A 20597-nucleotide genomic window follows, 5' to 3' on the forward strand; every position below is an offset into this window, starting at 1 on the left:
AACTCTCGTTGATGAAACTATGAACGCAGTTGCCGCCTCACTAGTCAAATCCACGCGGTTCAAGTGACTTTTGTTTACCATCGACATCATGTACTGTATGGTTTTTTTTTTTTGTGTTGCGCATGTAAAATGACGCACGAACGTATATGTGAATATTGTTTCCTCTTTTTGCCTGTTGAATAAAGGGAATAATATATATTAAAAACATAAAAAAATTGAATATATATTGAAAAAATAAAAATTCTAAGTTTATGAAATTGAAAATATTAATGTAGCTAAATAGGGGATAGAAGAAAATATTTATGACAAATCACACATTTTAGATAAAAGTATTTTTAAAATTTTTTTTCATATAAATTTAAATCTAGGATAAAAAATTGACAGGTGGTCATATGTTAAAATTTTTATAGATAATATAAAAATAAAAAATTATTTCGACAAATATTTTGATAATTAATTGTGGTTATTTTAGTTACAAATTAAATAGTCAATAGATATTGAAAATTCAGCAAAGAAATTGTCAATGAAAATTTATTGAACGCCGGAAACAATTATATACAAAAAATAAATTTAATTAAGAAAATTTATTCTTCGAACAATTTAAATACCCAAAAGTAAATTAAACATAAGACAATAAATTGAGACAAAGAAAAAAGTATCAATTACAGTTAAAAAAAATAATATTTTATCGAATAAATAGATCGATAAATGTTATCAGTAAGTTTTGTCTGATAAATTGTTTTGATATTTTTAAATGTTACTTTTGTTTCAACCCCAAGTTCTTAACTGCTTCAGGTTTTCCTTGGGATATTTTCAAATCCATTAACCAAAAGGTCGGCTACGACTTTACCCAATATATATTTTTCTTCCGTTATAAATTAAATTTATTAAATGACAATTGAAAAAGAAAAATATATATATTAATTTAATTTTCTGATAAGTAAATAATTAAAAATTTCATCAGGATTTTTTTCAAATAAAACACATTTGATTGTAAATTAATGCATAAATTTACACTGTAAATATAGCATTCAATATTTAGTCACAAAAAAAATGAATAAATAAACATACAATAGGTACTGATATTTAATAATCATAATATAAAAATACTTTTAATAAATTATTTGCATAAAAATTATTATAAAAATTTTTTTGTTCCTAAAATAAATTATAATTTAAATATTATAATAATATATTATAATTAATATACATGAAAAATTTTTTAAATAAATTTTCCATGGTTTTAAATTCATCAAGTATTGTCATGATGAAAATTATAAAATCAAAAAAAAACTTTTAAAGTCTACAACTTTGGGGGAGAAATAAAAAAAAAAAAATACTTTTTTACTGTAAATTATTTATTTATAATTTATTAAATAAAAATTTACAATTCTTATAAATGGAAATGAATAAAATTGAAGGAAAATAGTCGATAACGAACTTGTTACCTTGTGAAAATTAAAATTTTCAAGACAATTTCGTCGTAGTAAAAATAAATATATATAGTTAGAAAATAACTGTAGCATGTTGAGTTCAAATAAAGATATATATATATATTCCAAAAATAACTACTCGATACTTTTTTAACTTGCCTCAACATGATTTTTACCCACATTACAAGCCAAGCAGTCTAACTGTACACTTGAAAAATTTACTTAATTCATTTTATTTTTTTTTATTGTTCAAATAATATTGGTAAATATTTTATTTATAATTAAATACTAAAGTAATAATTAATAAACATAATTTTAATAATGTGAATAAAAAAATAATTGTTTAAATGTGATTTATACATAAACAAAAAAATAAATAAATAAATAATAAAAATTGTTCGATTGTAATTAGATTTTAACATGAAAAATAATTGTTTTTTTTTTTTCTAATTAATTTAAGAGTGCCTATGAGTTTTTATTTAATATTTTTAAGTTAACAATATTATATATTATCTATTTGTGTAAATTTTTCATTAAAAAAAATTTCTATTTTATCAGTGTCAATCAAATACCTCAAGCAATTTAATAAAATTTGGAAATTAAAATAACCCCTTGATTAATTATTAACAATTAATATTGTTTATTTGAAATATTTTGAATATTTTTAATATACACATGTACATATAACAATGTGAATTTTTTGTGTTGGTATTAAGTGACCTAACCTCTCGTCGAGCCAATCCTCGCTATGTTTTTATTGTTGCTATTTTTTATTTTTTTCTACACACACACGTCACACACACAGGCCAAAGTGGGGATGCGTTTCTTGAAGTTTCTTGTGTTCAACTGACGATTATTTTGCCGGTATTATTTTTGTTTTTGTAATTATTATATAATTAACTTGAAAATACAATTGTCAAATATTGTCAACTGAGTTTTAATAATATAACAAAGAAAAAAAAGGTAATATTTAGATGAAAATAATTAATTAAATGTCTTGATGTGTAAAAATAAATAAATATATTTTTTTTGGTTATGTTGTCAAGTGTTGTTAATATTTATATTTATATATTTAATTGTTTTTCCTTTAGAAAAAATGGATTTAGAAAATGAAAAAAATAGCATTGATAATACAAATGCTGAGTTGAGAAATGACTTGCCAATTAATAACGAAAAAGTAAGTTAAATTGATTTAAATTTTTTTTAAAATTAAATATTTATATTGTTTATTAATGTTTGTTATTATTAATATAATAGTTAACTTCAACTGGAAATGGTAAAAAAAATTCAAAATCAAAAAAAAAAGATTCAGCTTTTCTTTATGGTAATGAAATTGCAGTGATATTAAAATCATCACAAACAATAGAACAAAAATTAGCAACAATATGTGAAAAATATTCTGAACAATTACATGCTAATCGTAAATTATTAACAACAATTAAAATGACAGAGGGTAAAGTTACAAAAATGCAACAAGAAAATGAACAATGTCAACAGCAACGTTCAAAAGCTGTTCTTGCAAGATCAAGATTAGAAAATTTATGTCGTGAATTACAAAAATTAAATAAAGCACAAAAAGAAGAAGTTGATTTAAAATTACGTATTGAAGAAGAAAAAAGAAAAGAAATATCAGCAACATTTCAAAGTGCATTTACTGAAATGAATACATTGACAGCTAAAAATGCTGAAAAAAATAAAAAAATGAGAGAAGAAAATGCACAAATGAAAGAAAAAATTAAATCAGTACGTGAAAGAATTGAATTAAGTGAAAAACAATTTGATACAGTACGTCAACAAGCACAATTAGAAGTGCAATTAGCTGAAGCTAAAACAGCTAAACTTAAAATGGAAATGACATCTGAAAAAGAAAATTTGTTGAAGGAAAAACAACAATTATTATTGGTAATAAAAATTATATAAATGTTTTTATATAACTTAAATTAGAATCACATTGATTTAATTAATTAATTTATTTTATTTATAGCAATTAACAGAGTCTCAGGTTAAAATTCAAGAGTTGGGTGCAACTGAAGTGTCCCTGAGAAATCAAATAAGCATGTATACTGAAAAGTATGATGATTTCCAAAATGCTTTGACTAAAAGTAACAAGGTCTTCAGTGGATTCAATGAAGAAATGGCTAAAGTAAAATCATCAAAATTTATTATTTGTCAATTCCTCAAGTATTGTATAATTTTTATTTTGTATTTTATATTTTTTTTTAGATGTCAAAGAAGATACTGACATTGGAAAAAGAAACAAGCCAATGGAAACAACGATGGGAAAAAAGTAATGATGCATTATTTAATATGGCTGCTGATAAACAATCAAAAGATGCTGAATTGGAAAAATTAAATCGTAAAGTAACAACTCTTGATGAACTTTGTAAAGCATTTCAACGTGAAAGAGCTGAACTTTTAGCACAACTTCGTGAATTTAAAAATAAAAACAATGATACTGTTGCCACCAAAGTTATTGATCCAGTTGATACAATTAAAGTTGATGTGTTATCTAAAAATTGTGAAAATATTAATGGTGATTTGTTGGGATCAGAAGAATCACATGTTGAAGCAGTTTCTAATGATAATAAGACTGATGATAATACTTGCAAAGTTGAAGAAACTAATGAGAAAATTGATGATAATACTCAAACAACTGATGTTAAAATTGAAAGTAATACTGAAACAATTGATGTTAAAATTGAAAATAATACTTCTTCCGTATTGTCGTCTGAATTAAAGAGTGATAAAAACACAATTGAAACAGTTAATTCAAAAGACGTTGAAGAAGAGCAAAAAGTATTGGTTGTACCAAGTGCTGGAATAATTGAAGTTGTTAAAATTGATGAAAATGTTGAATTGAAAAATAAAATAAATGACAATACAATTGAGTCAGTTAAAGATGATGAAGAATCAGAGTGTTCTAGCTTTGAAGTCATAGACAAGACAGCATTGGATGCTGATATGTCTACCAGTCAGGTTGATGAGTCTAAACAGGTAGAAATTGCTCCAGCAAGTTTATCAATTGATACAATTAATAATGATAAAGTTGATGAGGTAAAAACAACTGTAGATTCAACAATTGATACAATTAAAAATGAGAAAGTTAATGAGGTACAAACAACTGTAGATTCAACAATTAAAAATGACAAAGTTGATGAAGTAAATACAACTGTACAATCAGGTACAATTGATACAAATAAAAATGAAAAAGTTGACGAAATAAAAACAGACAAACAATCAGACAAAAATAGTAATATTAAAAAAATTGTTGACACAAAAGAAACAACACCAGATGACAATAAAAAAAATACACCTGAATGTCAACCAAAAAAATCAAAAGTAAAAAAATTAAAATCATTTTTTCGTCTTTAATTTGAAAACAAATAAAAATGAAAAAATTTAATTTTAATTTGAATTTTTATTTTCAGGATGGAAAACGTAAGAAGAAAAAATAATTGGATTATTACATAAAATAATTAATTTTTTTCTCATTTAAATATCATTAAAAAAAAACAAAAAAAAAAAAAAACATCAATTAGTGTATCATCTAGAATTGCCTACAATAATTATCATATAAATTCGTGAGAATGAATGAATTGTGTTTGTAAGTTTAGCGTGAATTTTTACAAACTAAAAATAACTCTTTTTCTCCTTTTTTCTTTAAGTAATCTTAATCAAGATTTAAGACTAAAAATTTCTTTTTAAAAAAAACAACAACAAATGAAAATAAACATCTTTTATTTAATTATTTTATTCATTGTATAAAAATGAACAATAAAAAAACAATAATAATATTAATATTGTCAAGAACAATTGTCACAATAATATGTATGACAATTTAATTAATTTTACGTCCTCGGTTTGATTATTGAGTGGAACATTGCTGATTTTACAAAAAAGAAAAGATAATAAAATTTACAAATAAATTTTTAATTGAATTACTTGTTTTAATTATAAAATTAACATAAAAATTAGTAAAATTTATTTAAATAATATTTGAATTTATAATTTTAAGGATCTATTGATATAATTTTGTTATTATTTTTATTAATTTATTTTAAAAAATAGATGTATATATGTGAGCCAAGTACCGTTACAGTTTTTATGTGAGTGGGTCATCAGATACACATTGCCTTAGTTGTATAGTGCGTATTATATACCAACACTACTTCTTAGCTTAGAGTCAACCTGGAGGGGCCTTCTTGGCTGAAAGTACCCTGTCAGTTATTTTATTTTACTGGCCAACAAGCAGCAGCATTTAACGATATTAGTGATCGAGAGAACAACTCACCTGTTACACGTACGCACAGGATATTATTGGATTTAAAAAAAGAAAAAATTTATATTTAATTTTAATCCATTTATTTATTTATTTATTTCAGTTATTTAAATATCGTATTAGCAAACAGTGGATAAAGTCAATTTTATTATTGAATTTAAATTTATAAAAAAAAAAAAAAACACAAGTTAATTGAAAAATTAAGAAGAAAAAGTGAATAGTCAATCATGAAGATTATTTCAACGTATTTGCTGCTAATGGTGATTGGTATGTTATTTTAATTAAATTATTAAAACACTATATTGTAAATTTTTAAATTGGCAATGATTTAAGCTAGCGTTTTTTCTTTTTACTTAGAATTCAATTTAAAATCAACCGTTAAGAATGTAATTGTATTTTTTTTTTCTTATTATTCGTGAACTAATTTTTATTTGTTGTCTTATTGTTCTGATGACACGCTACCTATGAGATTTGAAAAAAAATATATGTATTCATAGTTAGTAGCTGTTTTTTTTATATACCGTAATTTTTTTGTTATTTTTTATTTCGCGTTTTATATATATTTGTAAATTTTGTGTTTTTTATTAGTGTCACAATTATTAAAAAATAATTTTATTTATTTACTTTTATTCTCTGAATATTATTGTATAGTTTTTTTTGTAGTTTAATTATTTTTTTTTGTCAAAATGCCTTTATGTATAATGCAAAATTTTAATTAGTATATTTTATATATATATTTAATTCTGTGCTATCATCTACCACCGACTTTTTGACTGATTTATAACTTCAAAACTAAATTCTCCATTGACTTCTTTCAATCAATGAATTAACATTTTCAATTTCAAGCACAAAATAATTCACAAATTCAATTTTCATTCACATTATTTCATGCAACTGTCAATACTTCTAGATTATCAAATATAATATTGTAAATACAATGACATTTTATATAACTGCAAATTGTAATTATAAATTTAAGATTATTTTTATGTACATGAAAAGTTTATAATTTAAAAAGTCTAGACTTTCTCATTGGTATGTGTCAAAGAGAAAATTAATTTCATCAATAGAATGACCTTCAAATCGTTTAGTTTACTTATTTAAAAAAAATATATATTCAACATAAAATTATCGTCGATAAACAAAGCCTGTAATCTATACAAATAATTCAAGCAATAATAATGATCAACAAATATTGGTAAAATAAAAACCTCGGTATTTGATGAGATATTTTTAGATTCTTATTGAACTAGAAAGTGGCAACCAATAGACTTGGTTTATCGACGAGAAATTAAAACTGCGATTAACTAAAATAAAAAAAAAATATAATATAAAAAATAAAAATTGGGTCGAGGAGTATCGAAAGTAAATAGTTATAATAATTAATCACTTGGCAAACGATATAATGCTTTTGTAGAAATCATCTGAGTCAATTTATAAAATAATAAAAATAACGAAATATCATTTGTAAAATATTGATCAATACAAATTCTCATTACGTTAATTAATTTAAGGAAAAAAAAATTAATCATGTTGTCATGTTTCCAATGAAATGGAAAGGGCTATATTTAAAATCAAACAAATCAAACGGATATATCGTGACGATAATTTTTTTTTTTCTTCACTTTTATTTGACAGATGATCTAGATATTAACTTGTATATAATTTTATTACTAAAATAATAATTAAATAAAAAAAAAAATATATAAAATGACAAATAATTTTCTTGGAAATTTAAAAAAAAAATTGTAACACTTTTATTTTTTAAATATGAATTTATATTTTTTCGTTCATTGCACTTGTTAATGGAAAGTCAATATATGAAAGTACAATTTTAAAGTAATCATTTAACAAGATGTATATCATCATATCAATAATATTTAATTTGCATATACTTTCTATTATTTTTATTTTTTGTCATACTTGTTAATAATCTTCTGGATGACTTGATAATACAATAAGCAATATCGCCAACATTGTGCACAATTAATTGGCTTTTCATTAAACGTCACGTTTCGAAAGTAAGACAGTTAAATATACTAGTAAATATTTAAAAATTCTGAAAGTTATTTATTTTTAAAATTATCATTAAGATGCTGACAATAAAATTTATATATTTAAAAAAAAAAAACACAATACAAGTGTCATGCTGAAGACACTTTCTTGTAGATTCTCAGGACCAAGAAATTATGATGCATCAATAAAATTCCAACAATTCATTGATGCCAACACGTGGGTATAAAAGAATAATATTTTTTTTTAAAAAAAACGACATTTAAAAATATTGTGTCAGCATCAAAAATTCTTGCGATTTGTCAAGTCGGGATGAAAGTAGTTTTGGAATGACCAATACTGGTCGGTTGGTTGGTGGGTCATCATCAATGCGTTTAGCCAAAGTAGGTCACTAGGCTGTGGCCCAATGGCACGCCTCCAATCATATTATACATTATCGGACCTCGCTTATGTACCTCAAAACTCTTCACGGAAGTTCATTTATTAAATAAGAACTCATTCCTTAATCCCAATGAAAATAAAGGTCAAATATTATTTTTATTCATCAAATTTTTTTGTTATATATTTTTTTTCACCGTCATTATATCAAGTCGTGATACTCATCAACAATATTATTTGTAAATATATATATTTTATTCTTAAAACCATAATGAAATTAATGTATCTTTGGAAATGAAGGATAATTATTATTTTGATTTATATTGAATCCGTGATGAATCAAAAAAACCACAATGACCTGTAATAGCTGTGGGAGATGAAATCACTTGACTAACTGTGAAACAGGTGAAAAAAAAAAATATTTATATCAGCGTGTTGAAGCTTTTTTTTTTTTACTTGATGATGCGTTTATTTACACCACTTTAATATAATAACTGACAGCTAAAATAATTCAATCTAAAATACATCATTTGTATTTTCAAGTATATAATAAATATTAAATGTCTATTATTATATTTAGTTGTTAAATAAATATATACATAGATGTGCAACTTTCGATGAAAAAATGAAAATATGTTTTTTTTTTTTTTTGCTTTCACTCATTCATACCGTGAATTGTTATTACAATAATATTTTATGTTAAATTATCATTGAGCTATTCATATTTACGCGAGACTGAACAGAACATTATATACGTACATTATATATTTAAAATATCATTTCATTTTCATTCATTATAATAGTTGGGATATTTTAATTATTTGTTTATTAAATTCAATGATTATAGCACAGAGTGATGATATATAGATTTTTTTTTTTATATTGTAAGGTGAATGATTGAATTTGAAGGTTTACAAGTAGATCGCAATGCTGCGATTTAATATTTTCTAGGATTTTCATGGCGGGAGACGATGAGCACATGTGTCCTGGAATCGGATTTTGGTTTCACAATTAATTGTGCCTTCAAAAAATCCGGCCTATTCAGAGTCAGAAATCTTGGGGGTGTCAAAGGTTACTTAGGCCTCGGTGAGTCTCCGATTTAAAATCAAAATTCGGCATTTAACATGAAAAACAACATCAACCCAAACAAAATTATATACTCGGAGATGATTAATTTTTTATTAATAAAAGTGGGTTAATTATAAGATTGACCTTGAAATTACTATTATTAATTGAAATAAGATTTATTTATTTATTTATTTATGTTTTTTCTACATTATTGCGTTGTACATTTATTATTATTATAAAATTTATTGTAAAAATTATTGCAAATTTAACCTTTGAGTCAGTAACACTGTGCGTATACTCATATTACGTTGATGAGTTTAATCAATATTGACTATTTTAAAAGATAATTTATTACTTAAAAAAAAAAGTTGCAAAATTATCAATGACTTTTATTGATATACACGCAATGTAATAATTAAAATGTTTAAATAAATATTAATTTTTTTATTTGACAATAAAATTGTCATAAAGATCAAAGACTTGCAAACACAATTATTAAATACATGTCGTGATATTTACATGTTTTAAATATGTCATAGTTGTTCAAAAAAAAAAATATATGTATGAATAGAAAAAAATGAGTTAAAAAAAATTGTACAGTTCATTGTCACACAAGTGGAACAAGTCAACGTAAAATAAATTATTCTTGTGACAGTGATTATTATTTTTTTCTTTCTATAAAGCTTTACACTTACACAATCTTAACAATTATTTACATGTCATGTAAATATCTTTGCATTAACTACTTTCCTTAAAATACATAAAAAAAACATTGTTGATAAAAATGGTGATTGGAATATACTTGTATTAATTCTCATAATTAATTTTGTTACATCTGTCACGCAAAATATAAATTAAATCATTAAAAATTAAAATGAATTATTCATATTTTGACCTAAACCTACTGTTTGTGCTATTAAATCAATAATAATAATTAATAGAATTTATAATAATAAAAAAAATATAAGAAGATCAATTGAACTTGGTACTTTTGTGATAATTTTTTATGTCACAATGTTTTTTTTTTTTTTCTTGCACAATATTTATCAACTTTTATAGCTTGGTTTTGTGAAATAAAATATAATTATTATTGATTTTTAAAAATTGCATATTTTATTGATTTATTTGGGTTAATTTTATTTTTTTAAATTAAAATTATTTTGATGATTTTTTAGGATTTACGGTTGGTGATGAGCTTGGATTTCCACAATCACTTTCAAATTTAGAATCAAGTAAACGAAGAAGTGTTCAAGCTGGAAATCAAAATTTCATTGGAACTGGAAATCAAAATTTCATTGGAATTGGAAATCAGGTAAATAAAAAAAAAAAAATTAAAATTTAATTAAACTTTTTTATATTATAAATGCTTTTAAATAAAATTATAATTTTACATGAATTTCTTAATGTTTTTAAAAAAATTATAAAATCATTATTTTACAATTTTTTATGAATACTTTTTTATATTTCACAATTGACCTTTTGATATTTAAAAATTTTTGATAATAAAAAAAAATTTTTTTTAAAAACATTATTGTTTTTTTAAATGTTTATAACTAAAATTTTTTTATTTTATTATTTTATTCGCACAATCATCCAGGCATTTATCATTGAAAAACCTAGAAAAAAAATTATAAAAAAAACATGTTTGCATGTATAAATTACAAGGCTGATCTACTTTCATTTTATGATAAAATAATATTTCCATAAAGCAATGAGATTTATCTCGTAATATTTATCCTTTAAATTGAATAAATTTTTTTTTTGGTAGATTATTGATTCAAAGCTGTATGTTGATACAATTAAAAAAAATTAATTAAAATTCATTATTATTGAAAAATTAGTTTGCTGATGTTATATTAATAACATACCTTTTGATTGTGTAATTTTTTTTTTTTGCAACATTGGATCAAAAAGTTGTATATTAGACTGATTATACAACATTTTCTTTAAATTTACAAAGCATGAATAATGTGAAATAGTAAAAATGATTGTCCCCTCATTTTCACAAGAATAAAAAAATGAAAAATAACATACTTATCAATTGAAATAAAATAATTTTCAAAACTATATATAGATTGTAAAAAAGAAAAAATTAAATTAAAATTGAGTAATTCAAGTTGCAGGGTTTAAATTTATTTTTGCATCACACATGTAATTTTATTTATTCTATAATTTTTAAACGCATTACTCATAGAGTCAAACAAATTTATAATATTTAAATTATTATGAAGAAATTATTTGTAGAAAATTTACTATATTCTTTTTTATTTGAACTTTAGCCAGTGAAGAATCAAGTAGTCAATGATAAGAGACTGGTACCACCTTTTAAACCACTACCACCAGGTGCATCAAGACCAATGTCACCACAACTTGAACATCAAAGACTTGTTGTACAACAAAATTCAAGTGCTTTGAGAACAATACCAGCTCCATCACTTGCTGCAATGCAAGATGCTGCAATAAGACAACAAATATATCATCAACAAATTCAACATCAACAACAACAACAAAAAATTCAACAACAACAAATGCAGTATCAACAAATGCAACAACAAATGCAAGAACAACAAAAATTTGCAATACAAGAACAACAAAAATTAGCAATGCAAGAACAACAAAAGCAGTTTGCAATACAACAGCAACAACGAATTAATCAAAAATTACGTCAACAACAAAGAGTACAACAAGAAGCTGTAGCAATGCAAATGTTAAATGAACAACGACATCAACAGCAAGAAGTTATGCGTCAAAAATTTATCCAAGAACACAAACTTTTAAATCAACCACCGAAAAATGAACAGGTAAATTTTATAAATCAATATTTTTATCTATTTTTTTTCATTATTATAAATAATCATAATCATTATATAATAATAATTTAAATGATGATATAAATGGTCAAAACAAAGGACATTGAACTGGGTTCCTTGACTGACCTCATTTATATATACCAGACCAAACAAGTTTCTGGTATTTTCAAGCTCACATTGACCTACAAAAACAACACATTTACGTCACTGAAAATTGGAGAAATCTTTTTTAATTTGCATACAAGTCCAATATCTTTGTTTTAATATTTAACATAGTTTTAATATAAATAAATATAAATGATTTTGTTAACATTTTATTATAACAATTTTTATTTTAATTTTAAATATAGGTTTCACAAATTGTACATGCAGTTTATCCTCAAGTATCAACAAATACTATTAATACAGCACAAAATCAAGTAAATCAAGGAAATAATATGATGGCATCAAATTCTGGTCTACCAGCTTTTGTTGCAATACCACAGTCATTATCTGAGCTCACCAATAGAATCAGTAATAGTCCAACTTTACTCGTAGATTCAGTCAATGAAGTATCAAAAGATGAACTTAATCAAGTAACAAATTATTATTTAAATAAATAAAATTTAAATCATCAAATTAATTATTACTAACTAATCGTTTTCTTAGCTTTCACTTCCAAGTGAAGAAATGGCAGCAACAGTTAATGAAATGACTCTTCAATCATTAAATCCAAATGCATCAGGTGATATAATGAAAATTAAAAAACAACAAAATAATAATAATCGTCAATCAGTGAGTAATTCAGCATCATTAACACCAATTCACGGAAATATGGAAATTTCTTTAAAATCATTAGCGGAAGCTAGTAACATGACTCTTGAAGCATTAGAATCAGCAATATTATTAAGACAACAACAACTTATGGGAAAACATCAAGCAACTATGACAACTACTTCAGCAACAACAACAACAACTAGTGCACCAGTTAAAAAGTAAATATATATATTTTTAAATTGTTAATAATATTTATTTAATTAATTGATTTGTTATTGAATTATTTGATCAACAGTTACAACAGTGGCCTGACAAAAGTAATGAATGCACCACGTGAATATTATCCAATTGGTTATGATAAAAATTTTGATGATAATTTTTCAAGTCGTGTAGATTTACCAGATACAAGTTTTTATTGTGGTGATCAAAAACATTTTCCTGGTTTATATGGTGATGAAGATTTAGGCTGTATGGTATTTCATGTTTGTGCATTAACTGATGATGGTCTTATTATGAAAAGTTTTCTATGTCCAGAATCAACTTTATTTGATCAAACAATTCTCAAGTGTAATTGGTGGTTTTATGTTGAATGTAAAACAACAAAAAGTCTTTATGATAGTAATATTCCAATAAGTAAAAGTTATCAACTCATGAAATCTCTTGCATTTTTTGCTGCTTATAAAAATCATGATAATAGTACAACAGCTGCAACAGTTGAAGAGACCAAAGGTTCTTGATTATTGTAAAATTTATTTATCATTATAATTTATCAAGAACAATTTTCATTCAATTGTACTTGATTAATGCTCAAATAATTACATGTAAAATATCATAGATAATTATTATTTTCATTATAATATTATTTAGACAAAAAATTGATTCAAAAAATTATAATCAAATTTGCTTTCATGAGGAGAATAGAACAAAAAAAGAAAAGTGTTATTGATGAATGTATCATCAAATCCTTGCCTTATGTTTAAATTTAAACAAAAAAAAAATGTATATATAATTTATTTAAATAATTTTAATGACGATGGAAATATATAATGGGCTGTCAATATCACAGGTACCTGGGATTGTGACATTTTAATTTTTTTTTTTTAGTTTTAACGTTAAACAATATTAAAGTGTGTCAATAGAAATTCATTTTATTATTTACTATGGGGTTTATATATTTTTAATAATAAGGATAGACACATTTTATTATTTGTTTGAAAAAAAAAAAATAATAAAATTACTTATGTATAATTTAAAAAATAGATGGAATACCAAATTTAGAAATTATAAATTTATTTGTACAATAAAATAATAATCAAAAAATTAAGCCATATTTAAATTTTGTTTTAATATTTGTTTTTTCCATTGCTTTGACTAAAATATAATTAAAATTCATTGATTATTATGATTTTTATTGAATAATTTAATTACTATCATGTTCAATTTTTGAACATGAATAACAGCATATTTTTTCATAAAATTTATAAATACATAATCTTGCTTGTATAACTAGACCACAATTAACAGATGTATCTTTACAACTTTCATCAGCTGGAATTCCTTCAACAAAATCAAAAATAATTTAAAAATAAAAAAAAATAAATATTTAATTATTTAATTATACCTTGATTAATATCCGGATCATTAATAATTTGTTTTGATTTTTCTTCATTGTCATGAGTAATGTCAGCTTGTTGTTTGCATGGATATTCATTGCAAGTTCTTCTTCCAATTGGACGATCATCATGTTTGCATTCAGCATCCTTATCATCACGTTTAAAACACTTAACATGTCTCGTTTGTAAACCAGTATCACATGTTTTTGTACACTGAAATAATAAATGTAAATTTAATCAAGATAATTTATCAATAATATCGTGTTGCAATAATTACATCAGTCCAATCAGATGTGAACCAAGTTGGTGGACAAGGTGGCCCATTGCAAGATTTTTTTGTATCTGGTTTATCTGGTGGACAATTCATATCAAGGACCACACGTAATGATCCATGAATAGTTGTCATGCAAATAATATCTCTTGTCTGTTCACCAATATCACACGATGATGAACACTAAAGAAAAAAATAAAAATATGTTAATCAAATAAAAAATATGTTAATGAAATAAATACATATGATTATTATTTTATAAAAGCTGATTTTTATGATGAAGATTTATATGGTAAATAAAATATAATAAATAAATTGAGTAAGATTAAAATTTAAATACTCTGGTCCAGGGTCCAATGAACCACTGTCCACTGCATGCTCTGTCACTGGAACAGGTTCTTATTGATTCAGGACGACTGTTAACATCACAAGTTTCATCCTTATCACAAATGACACTTCGTGTTTGAAAGCCCATTCCACATTCAGTTGAGCACTGTTTAAAATAATCAATTTAATCATTTATTTGGTTTTTTTTTTTTATATCTCTCTAATTATTTCAACTAATGGAATACTTACATCTTTTGTCCATTCACTGTGAAGCCATTGTGATTTTTGTGTGTCAATTAAATTGTATTGATAATTTGGACAAGCATCTAATTTACATTCTTCATATTCAATTGGCTTTTCATTGACTGGACATGAATTCTCATCAGGTATACAACTAACTTTTCTTGTTTTTTTTCCCAATCCACATGTTGTTGAACACTAATTTCAAATAAATAATTTAATAATTTAATAATAAATGTAATTTAGCTGATGTTACCTTTGACCAATCACCAGTAATCCATTTATTTAAATTTGTTTCAGTTGTTACGACAAATATATTTTTACAAATTGAAATTTCACATGATTCTTTTATCGATGGAGTTTTTATATCTGCACAAGCACTATCAGCAATACGTACAGTCAACAGGTTGTTGACTTCTTGTACGCATTCTAATTCACGTAAACGTATTCCACTACCACAACTTACTGAACATGTACTCCAACTACCAGCTCGCCATCTAATTATAAAATTATTAATACAGAGTATATAATTTATTTTTCATTAATGAATAATGATTATTTATTTTTTTTTAACCTTGGTGGACATGGTCCAGTATTACATCTAACAGGAACATCAACTGGTTTTTCCAAACCATGACAACGTTTTGCTGGTACTTGAATTTGTGTCTGTTCTCTTACGCAATAGTAATTTTTCGATTTTACACCTTATTTTAATAATAAAATAATTTAACAACATATTTTTTTTTATAAGCCGTATTTAATGTTAACATACCTCCGCCACAAGTTTTACTACAAATTGTAAATTCCGATGATTTCCAGTTAAATTTACGTTTTTTAATACGTCTTGTTGGTGATGGTGATGATGATGTTGATTCATCAATAGTAATCAATGTCGGATCAATTCTAAAATTCAATTAATATTAATTTATTTTAAAAAAATATAAATAATAAATTTTTCATTTAAATAATACCTTTTTGCTTTGAGCAATGTTGTATCAGTTTTTTTATGATTTACAACTTGTCCAGTTGCATCAGTTGGCACTGTGTCTTTTCCACCAACATTATAACGATAAACAATTCCAGGATTTGGCTCTTGATACAACACCTAGCAATAAAAATAAATATTTTATTTATAAACATTATTAAGTAGTTAATTAATAATTATCTTTATCATCAATAAATCCAAGTGTCATTTAATATTATTCAATTATTGATGCAATATCTCGTTTTTAAATATCATTAAGTTGTAAATATTTACTTTCTCACTATTAAATAATTATAATCTACTATACATTTGACATAATTTAATATTTACTATCATTTTATTAATGTATAATTAAAATATTTTATTTACCATTATATCAATTGATTGTTGAATAGGTCCAATTGCACCAATTGATTCTAATTGTTGATGTGTTTGACGATGATAAACAAAAGATGTACCAACAGCTTTGTAAACACCTGACCAATTTATACTGTAATTACCATTTAGTAAAAAATTTCCATCTTCAAGTCGAATTGCTATAACAGGTTTTAAACAAATAAATAAGTATATAAAAAATAAAATATGCAATTTTAAAATTATATGTATTATAACAAACAGCTTGTAAGAGGAAAAAATAAAATCCAACAAGTAGACATCAACGACATTAACAGGCGCCATGTTAATATTAAATTATAAATTTTCAGAATTTTTATTTAAATATCATCTTGAATATCCTGTAATGATCACGTAGGTAGGATAATAACATGACCTATATTATTTTGAACACAGTAGATAAGAATAACATGTTGATTATTGTAAATCTACACAATCATACAATTATTAGTGATCAATAAAATACATGTATAACAATAATTCGTGACTTTTAATTTCATAATATTGTTGGTCATATCTAAATTATAAATTATAATCTTCAACAAGAAAATTTAAAACACCTACAGTTAGAATTAACTGTCACACAATTCAACGCTTTAAGTAGATATACAAACACAGTGATTTATTATAACTAGTATTAAATATACCATATGAATATTGTAAATACAATAAAAGTATTTAATTTATAAAATAATATATTATGTTGTCTGAAAAAGGCTGATATCATGATGAGTGATGGTTAAGTGACAAACTATTAATATTGAATGAAAATAAAATTGAAAATATACAAGTGGGTGGATTATAAAATTATTCATTGTTTTTATATTAATATTTAAAAAATAGTATTAATTTATTTATTGAAATTTAAATTAGTTGTCTATTGACTTGTTGGAAATATTATTTATTTACTATTTGTTTTTTTTTTTTTTTGCTATTTACCTAGATAATTGTTGGCATGACGAAGCTCAGTTATGTTGATGTTTGTTGCACCAGTTGGAATTGTCGCTACTAAATTGTATCCAGGCTCAAGTGTTGGCTCAGTAAAGATACCATCAATGAGATGTCCATCAACAACATTAGCCAGACCCTGAATTATGAAAAATTTTATTTATATATTTTTTTTTCTTATTGATAAATAGGTGTTCAGATCATTACACAATATTATTTATAACAATAAATAAGGAAATGGCATGCCCATGTATAAATAAAATTATTAATCGATAAAGTGTCGCATCCATGCTTCGATAAATATCACACACATATTTCGTTTGTTATTTATTTCGTTTTGTCTGCAGAAAATAATTTTTTATATCTTTTTATTCTTATCATTGATATTTCAACATTGAATTTATTGTCACACCCATTGCATTTTATATTTATATTTACGAGAAAATTTTTTAATAAATTTTTATTATAATTACTTTTTTTCTTTATGTAGTTTTGTTGGGAAATAATTATTTTTACATGCTACTAGTTTGTGATATATTGATTGAATTTATTATACACATAATTTATGTAATTTTAAAAATATTATTGTGGGAATTTATAAACAAATAAATTGATTAATTAATAAAATCTCGATGTGTATTTGATGTGGTAGATAGGCAATTAAATATTCAATTTAAACGTTGATTTATTTTTATATTATTTTTGTTGTAATAAATAAAATTGATATGATAACAAACGTTAAATCAAATATTCACAATTATGCATCAAAATTAATTGCTGTAGGCAATTTTTACTAGAGCAACGGTGAAAGGCCAATAATAAATAAATTTGTGACTTGTAAAGTTTTAAAAGAATAACAAAAAAAAAATTGTTATTATGTTTAGAGAAGCATTAACTAAAATACCCAATAAGAATAAAAAAAAAGTATGTAATATTTATAAATGTAAAGTTTTTAAAGAACATTGGATTAAGTAGATTGATGAGTTTGAAAATTTAGAATATTTTTTAAATTTATTTTTATGTTTGTTATTCTATGACGATGAAATACTAAATTTAAGTGACCCATAGTAATAATTTTATTTTCTTACATTAATTTTAATAATTTATATCTATCTATCTTATTTTTATCAAATAATAAATTACACTATAAAAGATTACTTCAAATTTCAACAAAACATCAAAGAAAAAATATTCATTTTATTTAATTTCCTTTTTTAATTTTTAGATATATATTTTTTTGATAATTAATTCTGTTAATGTACTGTGACAAAAACCAGTCAAATAATCATCAAAAAAATATATTCAAAAATTGATTTAATTACCAATTTTTATCATTAAAAATTTTTCATTTTAAAAACTTACCAAAAAGTATAATACTAAACAAATAAAAAATTTGTAATTCATGATGATAATAATTTATAATTTCACAAACTTAAAAATTCACTTTTTTAATTTTATAAAAAAAAAACAATAACAAAAAAATTAATCATATTCAAAAAAAAACAATTTAATTTAATTTTTTTCTTTCACTTTTATTCTTGAATAAAATAAAATAAAATATTAATTTTAAAATGAAAAAAAAATTCATTTAATTATATAATAATTTTCATATTTATTTTTATAAATTTTATATTTTATTTAAATTAATTAATTAGTATTTATTGACAGTTTATTTATGCGATATAAACAGATCGCATGCTCTCGCTAAAATGAAAATCTCAAACTCCCGCCGCGTGTTTCGTACCACTCTCGAAAGACTACACCTTTTCGTATATATTCTATTAATACCACAATATATATTTTATATATTCGAGATAAATAAACGAAGTTAAATTGAAAAAAATAAGTGATGAGACACATACATGAACAAAAAAAAAACATGTATATAAAAAAAAAATTTAGTAAATTTAAAATAAATAAATAAATAAATTATAAAATAAATTAATATAGTGATGGTGATACTCTCGAAGGACACACGTTGAAATATTCATAAAATAAAATACTATAAAATCGTGAAACGTCACTTTAGTTACTGAGTAAAATTTGGGTTAATTGAGCATGCTAAATCCCAATGAAAAAAATAAATAAATTAAATAAAAATGTAATTGTGGCGAGACTAAAAGCAATTTGATAGCACTTTTGGCTTAAATTAATTGATATGTACCACTTTTAAATATGAAAAAAAAAAATTTCATTAACAGCTTAGTTGTATATCGTTTTTCAAAGTATATATTTATTTGATTATATTCAAATTTTTTGTTATCAGAATAAAATAGACATCTGGCACATTTGGGTTAAAAAGGTCTACACAATTATTATTTTTTATTTTTTTTTTGATAAATTTAATTTTCTAAATTTCAATTTTAATAATACAAGAATTTTATTTATTTATTTAACTTCCGCTATTTTTTAACGCATTTTCAAGATAGTTTTACAGAAATACTTTTGATGAGTGATTTAAACCATGTTGCAAAGTACCAAGTGCCCTAGAGAGGTGTATCGCGCGCGCGACTAGTTTTTATGATGCTGAGGACTGTAACTATACATCCAGCTCTACTGTAGGGCAAACTCGTTTATTTATTTATTTTTTTTTATTTGTCAAGGTGATAAAAATATTTTATATATAATTTTAACAAACTCAGGTACATGCAATCATCAGCAGAGTTTTTTTTCTTTATTGCGTTTTTTTTGTTTTGTAAACGGGGAAAAAATACCTCTTGACAATTTATAATTTCTAGGTTTAGATATATAAAAATTAATTATGTTATTTTATGTATATATTCATGGATTTTTACTGCAATATATTTTTGCAGTTTTATGATTAGAAGAAAAAACAAAAACAGTATATAAATCAGAGTTAATTGTTTTTTGTAATTTTAAATGGTTTTTTATGATGTTAAAAAAATGACAGTATGAAAATATTATTTAATAAAGATGTATGTATATAGATTTATTTTTAAATATGAGTGCAACATCTAGTACACATCATGTGCAACTTCCGTCTGTCACAAGTTTGTTGATTTTTGTATATAAACTGGTCAACGTTATATTGCATTTTCTTTATTTTTTTATTTTCCATTAGC

The 20597-nt window shown here is 23.4% G+C and overlaps 3 protein-coding genes across 6 annotated transcripts; 2 read left to right on the plus strand and 1 right to left on the minus strand.

Annotated features, from left to right (window-relative positions):
- The first annotated feature begins 1610 nt into the window (after nucleotides 1-1610).
- LOC122851464 (alpha-taxilin) lies at nucleotides 1611-5359 on the plus strand. Its single transcript, XM_044150697.1, has 6 exons — nucleotides 1611-1695; nucleotides 2525-2610; nucleotides 2691-3335; nucleotides 3418-3576; nucleotides 3657-4772; nucleotides 4862-5359. Exons 2-6 carry the CDS (start codon nucleotides 2530-2532, stop codon nucleotides 4886-4888), a joined length of 2028 nt encoding a protein of 675 aa, XP_044006632.1. The 5' UTR covers nucleotides 1611-1695; nucleotides 2525-2529; the 3' UTR covers nucleotides 4889-5359.
- LOC122851466 (bromodomain-containing protein DDB_G0280777-like) lies at nucleotides 4927-14066 on the plus strand. 3 transcript variants are annotated; one of them, XM_044150701.1, is made up of 9 exons: nucleotides 4927-5037; nucleotides 5502-5733; nucleotides 5816-5979; nucleotides 9055-9189; nucleotides 10347-10483; nucleotides 11451-11972; nucleotides 12332-12556; nucleotides 12630-12955; nucleotides 13033-14066. In XM_044150701.1, the coding sequence occupies exons 3-9, from the start codon at nucleotides 5940-5942 to the stop codon at nucleotides 13472-13474; spliced, it is 1827 nt and encodes a 608-aa protein (XP_044006636.1). In that variant the 5' UTR covers nucleotides 4927-5037; nucleotides 5502-5733; nucleotides 5816-5939; the 3' UTR covers nucleotides 13475-14066. The 3 variants fall into 3 exon arrangements, with proteins under 3 accessions (XP_044006636.1, XP_044006635.1, XP_044006637.1); XM_044150700.1 differs by having other exon boundaries at nucleotides 10347-10457; nucleotides 11449-11972; nucleotides 13033-13915; XM_044150702.1 differs by lacking the exon at nucleotides 9055-9189 and having other exon boundaries at nucleotides 13033-14058.
- LOC122851465 (thrombospondin type-1 domain-containing protein 4-like) lies at nucleotides 14011-19224 on the minus strand. Of its 2 annotated transcripts, none has more exons than XM_044150698.1 (12): nucleotides 18877-19224; nucleotides 17506-17653; nucleotides 16543-16709; nucleotides 16160-16293; nucleotides 15961-16091; nucleotides 15763-15892; nucleotides 15445-15685; nucleotides 15198-15386; nucleotides 14962-15114; nucleotides 14628-14804; nucleotides 14359-14563; nucleotides 14011-14294 (listed from the first exon to the last, which is right to left on the minus strand). In XM_044150698.1, the coding sequence occupies exons 1-12, from the start codon at nucleotides 18916-18918 to the stop codon at nucleotides 14158-14160; spliced, it is 1854 nt and encodes a 617-aa protein (XP_044006633.1). In that variant the 5' UTR covers nucleotides 18919-19224; the 3' UTR covers nucleotides 14011-14157. The 2 variants fall into 2 exon arrangements, with proteins under 2 accessions (XP_044006633.1, XP_044006634.1); XM_044150699.1 differs by having other exon boundaries at nucleotides 14068-14285; nucleotides 18877-18918.
- Between the last annotated feature and the right edge of the window lie 1373 nt (nucleotides 19225-20597).

The sequence above is a fragment of the Aphidius gifuensis genome, linkage group LG3 (assembly GCF_014905175.1).
Source record: "Aphidius gifuensis isolate YNYX2018 linkage group LG3, ASM1490517v1, whole genome shotgun sequence".
Classification (NCBI taxonomy): Eukaryota; Metazoa; Arthropoda; class Insecta; order Hymenoptera; family Braconidae; genus Aphidius; species Aphidius gifuensis.

Coding starts and splice junctions, on each gene's coding strand:
- LOC122851464 (XM_044150697.1), top strand. CDS start 2,530: ATGGATTTAGAAAATGAAAAAAATAGCATTGATAATACAAATGCTGAG. Junction 2,611..2,690: donor TGCCAATTAATAACGAAAAA/GTAAGTTAAATT, acceptor TTAATATAATAG/TTAACTTCAACTGGAAATGG. Junction 4,773..4,861: donor GTCAACCAAAAAAATCAAAA/GTAAAAAAATTA, acceptor TTTTATTTTCAG/GATGGAAAACGTAAGAAGAA.
- LOC122851466 (XM_044150701.1), top strand. CDS start 5,940: ATGAAGATTATTTCAACGTATTTGCTGCTAATGGTGATTG. Junction 11,973..12,331: donor AACCACCGAAAAATGAACAG/GTAAATTTTATA, acceptor TTTTAAATATAG/GTTTCACAAATTGTACATGC. Junction 12,557..12,629: donor CAAAAGATGAACTTAATCAA/GTAACAAATTAT, acceptor TCGTTTTCTTAG/CTTTCACTTCCAAGTGAAGA.
- LOC122851465 (XM_044150698.1), bottom strand. CDS start 18,918: ATGAATTACAAATTTTTTATTTGTTTAGTATTATACTTTTTG. Junction 17,654..18,876: donor GTTTAGTATTATACTTTTTG/GTAAGTTTTTAA, acceptor TTCATAATTCAG/GGTCTGGCTAATGTTGTTGA. Junction 14,564..14,627: donor TCACATCTGATTGGACTGAT/GTAATTATTGCA, acceptor TTATTATTTCAG/TGTACAAAAACATGTGATAC.